The sequence below is a fragment of the Corvus brachyrhynchos genome, unplaced genomic scaffold (genome assembly GCF_000691975.1).
Source record: "Corvus brachyrhynchos isolate BGI_N302 unplaced genomic scaffold, ASM69197v1 scaffold544, whole genome shotgun sequence".
In the NCBI taxonomy this organism is placed as follows: Eukaryota; Metazoa; Chordata; class Aves; order Passeriformes; family Corvidae; genus Corvus; species Corvus brachyrhynchos.
The window spans coordinates 1,704,867-1,711,397 of NW_008238325.1; the positions used below are offsets into that span (position 1 = coordinate 1,704,867).

Here is a 6,531-nt window from a genome sequence, read left to right on the forward strand (position 1 = left end):
CATATTTAGGAATATCCTGAAGCTTGATAAATGGTTACAGAGCAATAAAAGTTCCCTTGGATAATGGGAAGTGTGAGGATAATGTGACACAGGACCTATAAAATAATCACTCCTTGGAATCCCACTCTCCTCAAATAAAGTCCTGGTGCTTTGACTTTATCCTCCCAGTTTTCTAGCCCTCAGCACTCCACAGATGGAATTTTTCCTTGATGAGCATTGATTTCTCATTAGGCAGCAACAGGCTGAAGTTTAAGGGATAGAAAGTGCAGAGAGAAAGGTGGGCAAGAGGCAGCTCTAGAGAATTTAGCAATTAAAAAAAAAAGGATGTTTCCTCTGGCAGGGAGAAAAGTGCACCAGAAATTCCCCCACTGCCCCAGAGCTGCTTCAAAGAGAGGAGTAAATCAATGTTTTATTGTGCAGAAAAGACACATTTATATTTACATTGATCTTTTACCAGAAAAAAACAGGAGAGAACCACCCAGAGCTGCTTTTTCTTTCTCTCCTCTCCCAGACATTCACCTGGCTCCCTCAGAGAGGCTCAAACAGCCCCCAGATCCTTCACAAAAAAAAAAAAGTTAAAATAAATTCTCTTTTCAAATGACCCATCTCCCATCAAACACTTTAACCACGAATAAAAATATAATTTAGAGATATCTGAGTTTTAGGATGACTTATTCCTCTTTTTTCCCCTTTTTAAATAAGGCAAAGTCTGGAGAAGCTCAGACTAAAACCAGATTGGTTTAGAGGCTGCAAACCAAAGATTAAACTGAGAAAGATGAGCTGAAACAAAGCCAGCGCATTTTCAGTCCATCCACAACTTTATCTTAATGAAATAAAATATTTCCCATGAAAGGAGAAAAGTGTGGAAGTTCTGGCTGCAGCAAGAAGAGTTTCACCCAGAAAATGGAAAAATCTCTGCTTGAAAGAGGATTTATTTACAAAAAAAAAAAAAGAGCAATTCAAAGAAGTTATTAAAATGAGCCAAGTGATTCAAATTTACCCCAAAATAGACTTGGACACTTTTAATATCCACATCTAAGTTTAGGAATCTAACAGATGATATTAATAGAAAACCACCCAGCAGCAAACCCTTCTTGTTTCCACATTGAATCTTTTCCTGGTGCAGACACTTCCAGCCTGAAAGTTTTTCAAGGAATATTGGTGAAACTGCAGCTTTCAGACAGGGCACACAGAACTGCGGCAGAGCTTTTCCTGGGAATGAACACCAGTGGCTCTACCTAGAGAACACCACCATAAATATTCCCTATTAAGCAGCTCCAGCATTTTACAAACCACTGGAAAACCGGCAGTGCTCACACCATAATCCCCTTTAACTCCAATCAAAAGGTGTTTTCCCTCCTTTCAAAAAGGAAAACCTTTCAGCAGCCAAGCAGCTGCAAGTAAAGCTACAGAATTCCCAAAAAAAACAAGGCCCATTTCAGCTGAAATGCAGGAATTTGGATTATCGTGTTGCTTCGTTCCGGGGCAAACACAGCTCAGCTGGGGAGATTCCTGATGGGAACAGTGGCTTGGCAACACAGAGCACCTAGAAAGCCCCAAAGCCAGGGCAGGAAGCACAGGGAGAAGCAAAGTGCTGCTGCTGCTGCTGCTGTTCCTCTGGTTAAAAAACCCAGTCCTGCCACTAAAATCATGGAATTAAGTGTTAATCTGTGGAATATTTGATTAAAAACCATGGAACACACCAGAAAAGGGGTGTTTTTATGGCCTTGTGTCAGCTTGGAATAATTTTTCATAATAATTGACAAGAGCTGCTCGCCTGATTAGAACCCTGAGCATTTATTTTCTTCCACCAGTGTCAAAATGCTTCACTGCAGCCTGAAGAGGAGACAGTTTTACCACACAAATCCCTGCTAATAGAAGCAGAAGTGAAAGGGAACAAATATTTTGCCTTTTTTTTTTAGCAGGGCTCCATAATGAGACAAAGCACATCCTCAATCAATCCATTGTCATTCTGCCATGGCGTGAAAAATGAGGAAAACCAGATCAAAATGAGGGATTTTTTTTACACTTCAACATTTTTAAGGTGGAAAACAGCTTGGATTAAGGTTTTCTGGTGAAATGGTCTCCGTGAGGCTTTTTTAATGTGCCCTCAGACCCTCTGGGCCATCACAAAACGTCAAGTGGGTTCCAAAATCTGCTCCTGGCTGCCCAAGGATGATCCCACAGCATCAGAGGCTCAGAAACTGGAGGTGTGAGTAGGCCAATAAGGTAAAATATTCATCTCTCAGCTACTTTTGAAAGTTTCAGATTTATTTTTAAGACCAAGAGTTAGGAGGGTTTTTACACTGATCTAATACTCTTTTAGACAAATTTTTATATAATTCATGACCAAGACTAAAGCACTAAATAATACTGATTCAATGAGAGAAGAACTTTAAATCTTTTCAGGTGATTTCAAGGAACCTACTGCTCATGTTCCCATCTGGCTGAGCTCTATAAATCAAACTGTAGCATTTTTAGTGAAATCAGAGGTGATCACAACTGATTCCTAGAGGGGTTTGGACCATGCAAGGACTGCAGGAGCTGGGAAGGGAGCTCCATTCCATGACATGAATATGCTTATTACAAACTGTGATGGGAAATGCCCTCCCCGTGCTGGTCCTGCTGCTGTTTGGACAACGAACAAAGGACGTGCGACTTCTTCAAACTAATCCATACCTTGCAAATAGAAACATTTTTGTTCAAATATCACGGAAATAACAGCTAAACCAACGTGCTACCCTTTTCTCCTCTCACAGCAGAGGGAAAAGATGTTCCTCAGTATTATCTTCACGCTATAAACTTATAGCACAACCTCAAAACCATCAGGGTACAGAAGGAACCCCGTGAAGACGCTGTCGTCCTCCGCGCCGGCGTAGAGCCCGTTCCAGTCCTTCCCAACCTCCAGCCACACTTGGTCCCCCACCCTCAGCTTGAGGATGGTCAGGAAGGAGGCCTGGTCGATGTCCTGCCCGTAGAGGGTGTCCCTGGCCTTGGCTACCCTCCTGCTGCTGGCCACGAGGCTGAGGCGTGCGGGGCGGCCGCGCACGGTGACGTGGTAGGAGAAGACGTAGGCGCCGGGCACGCTGCAGTTGAACTTGCCCGTGGCGGGGTTGTAATCGTCGCGCTCGTTGAACCACACGCGGTCAAACCTGATGGGCACGTTGGGAGGAGGGAAGGGCCTGGACAGGCCGGCGCTGAAGGCCGAGCGCGGGGGCTTGGGGACGTCCCCACGGGCACCCTTGGCCCCGCGGGAGCCTTTCCTGCCCGGGCCGCCGCGGTCGCCCTTGGTGCCAGGGTCGCCCTTGGGCCCGCTGGGGCCCGCCGTGCCCACGGGGCCCAGGTCCCCTTTGTCACCCTTGCAGCCCTGCTCGCCCTTCTCTCCCTGTCTGCCATCCGCCCCCCGGATGCCCTCAGTGCCCGTGTCCCCTTTGCTGCCCTTTTCCCCCTTGGTGCCCCCTTCCCCTCTGTCTCCCTTGGCCCCTCTCCCACCTGGCTCCCCACAGTATCCCTTTTCCCCCGTGTCCCCCTTTTCCCCCTTGTCTCCCTGTTCCCCGCCCGCTCCCGGCTCTCCAGGATCCCCCCTGTCCCCTTTGTCTCCTTTGGTCCCGTTGTCACAGGTGTCCCCTTTAGCCCCCTTTTGTCCCTTCAGTCCAGGGAAGCCGTAGCTGCCCTTATTGCCTTTGGCTCCGGCTTCACCTGGGGGGGGAAAGAAAATTCCAAATAATAAAATTGGATTGCTCTGGAGATGGAAGGACCATCCAGAGCAGTTGGTCCTTCCATGCTGTTGTAAAACCCGGAGCAGAGGGAAAGGTCAGTGCAATCCTGGCTTCCCAGACCTACCTTGCGGCCCAGGTTTCCCTGGATAACCGGGGTTTCCACTCACTCCTCGCTCCCCTTGCTCCCCTTTTCCTCCTAGGACATCCCAGCATGAATTATTAATTAATTAATTGGTGCTGGTGTGTGCAGCACAGCAAACATCACACCCCACTGGGACCATCTGCGTGTGTCCCTCACTTCATTAATAAACCAGACATGAGCAATGAGGGTTTTAAGGAAACACCTTCAGGAGCCTCAGCTGGATCCCACAGCCCTGAGCACCACCTCACTCCAAGATTTCTGCCCCTCTGGGAGGCACTTGCTGCTGTTTCATGGAAGATGGAGATGATGACAGCTCTGCATTCCTCATTCCGGGGTGGCCAAAAGCCTTTTTCCAGGAGTAAATCACTGCCTAAGGGGCTGCAGTGACTGAAGAGCACCTCACTCTGCTGCTGGGACCGGGGGTGATTCTCCAGAGGCAGCAGCAGGATCCTGCCAGGACAAAGCTTCTCCAAGCCCCATATGAAGGGCAGGGTTTCCTTTCAGGAATTCTGATGGATAATGATTGCTCAGCATCTCAACTGAAGTGATTTTGCCTGAGATATTTAAATTGAAATGCAGATTTTACACCTGCACACGATTTCTGGGGTGGTTTTCTCCTATTTCTGTCCCTAAGCCAAAGCAAACTGAACTCAGATTTTGAACTCCTGTTCAGAACAAGAAGTTTGGAGTGAGATCTTTATGAGCAGCTGCTCCTATTCCACCTGAACAAACAGTGCCACCACCTGAGTTCTTGTCCCTGCACTAATGCCAGCTAAACCTCTCCAGGCCTCAATCCCTAGCAGTATTTTTGCTTTGAAAAATGAAGACAACAGCATTTCCCATCAGTCTGGTTTACCTTTTTCTCCTTTAGATCCTTTTGGACCTTGAGGACCAGGAGTTCCTGGCAGCCCTGGCAGCCCAGCATCTCCCTTCTCCCCCTTGGGACCTGTAAAAGCAACAAAATTATCTCAGTAACTCCAAGGTTTAACTCTGTAAATAACATTTTCAGTAATAGCTAAGGAAAAAGGCATTGAGGAGTGTGTATAAGGTGATTCCATCACCTTGGGAAGAGCTGCTTGTTTTATTTGACATCATCAAATCTCACAGCTTTGCATTTCACTCTGCGCTGTACTTAAAGACTTTTTAAAACCAACTTTGAGCTGCCTCAGAGCCACAGGAGCTCCAAGGTTCATAAAACACCAGAAATAATCTGTCTTGAATATCTGAGCACATCCAAGGAGCCGCCACAGCTTTGGAACTGTCCCTTTCCTTAAGGAGAATTAATTCTGCAAGTACAGAAGTGGAACCTGGCTGAGAGCTCCTTGCTGCAGAAAGGAGGGGTTGAAATCCTTTCACTTTTCCACCCCCTTGGGAATCCAGAGATTCCCAGTGCCTGTCTGGGTTCATGACACCTTCAATCAGCACAAGGACTTTTCTATCAACAAATGTGAGACCAAACTTCCTTTGCAGCCACTACAATTTCCATGAGCCAACCCTTCCCAAACCACGGGAAGTGAAAATCCCTGGAGTACATTGGATTAAAGGAGACTTATTTCATGATTTTCCCACCTTTCCTCAGATGAACAGTTCCTATCTCCAACATTAGTGCTGTTAGTGAACATTTGCAGACTAATGCACTATTCATTAGAGCAGGAGCAGAATAAGGTGCTCTGTGGATGTGCATTTTAGCAGCAGAAAGAAGAGACAAAGTGTATTTTAGGAAATATTTAGGTACTTTATAGAGGGCTGCTTCTTGTGCTTTATTTATTTATTTTTAAAATTGAACCCTTTTTTTTTTTAATTTCCTCTTTTCCAATGGAAAAAAAAGATGAACAAAAAAAGAAAAGAAACCTTCAGTAAAGATGCAAAACTGCTTGAAGATATTTTTGGGCCATGGTTGAAATGAATGTGGAATAAAATCTGTGAATCCAAGCGGATCAGGGCAGGGATAGAGAATTGAGGAGCACAGCCTCCTGCCAGCAGGGATTTGGGATAGTCCCACCCCACTGTGGTCCCAAGGACAGTGCCACAGGCAGAGAATTCCTTTTTGGGGAATTCCCACCCACACTGGTGGTTTGTAACTTCCAGGATGCGGCTGCCATGCACTTTTCTGCTCTGGATTACACAAGGCAGGATCACATTCCACATTCCGTAGAATTATGGAATCAGGGAATATCCTGAGCTGGAGGGGACTCACATGGATGATCCAGCCCCGCTCCTGGCCCTGCACTGACATCCCAAATCCCACCCTGCACATCCCTGGCAGCTCCTGCAGCTCTGGCAGCCTCGGGGCCGGGACCATTCCCTGGGGAGCCTGGGCAGCGCCCAGCACCCTCTGAGGGAAGAACCTAAAATCCTAACATCCAACCTAACCGCGCCCGGCACAGCTCCAGCCGCTCCCTGCGTCCTGTCCCCGTCACAGGGAGCACAGATCGGGGCTGCCCCTCGGGAAGAGCTGCAGATTGCTGAGATCCCTCACGCGCTGCACAGGCCCTGCCCAGTGCTCTCCTGAGGGAAAAGCCCCTGGCTGCGGTGGGTGTGCCGAGGGAAAAGCCCCTGGCTGCGGGGTGTGTGCTGTGGGAAAAGCCCCTGGCTGCGGGGTGTGTGCCGAGGGAAAAGCCCCTGGCTGCGGGGTGCGTGCCGGGGGAGAAGACCCGGGCTGCGGGGGGG

At 47.9% G+C, this 6,531-nt stretch overlaps 1 protein-coding gene across 1 annotated transcript; it reads right to left on the minus strand.

Moving 5' to 3' along the window:
* Positions 1–2,250: 2,250 nt before the first annotated feature.
* Positions 2,251–6,009, minus strand: OTOL1 (otolin 1). The gene is made up of 4 exons (XM_008633787.2): positions 5,928–6,009; positions 4,718–4,807; positions 3,844–3,915; positions 2,251–3,699 (listed from the first exon to the last, which is right to left on the minus strand). Exons 1-4 carry the CDS (start codon positions 6,007–6,009, stop codon positions 2,804–2,806), a joined length of 1,140 nt encoding a protein of 379 aa, XP_008632009.1. The 3' UTR covers positions 2,251–2,803.
* Positions 6,010–6,531: the final 522 nt, after the last annotated feature.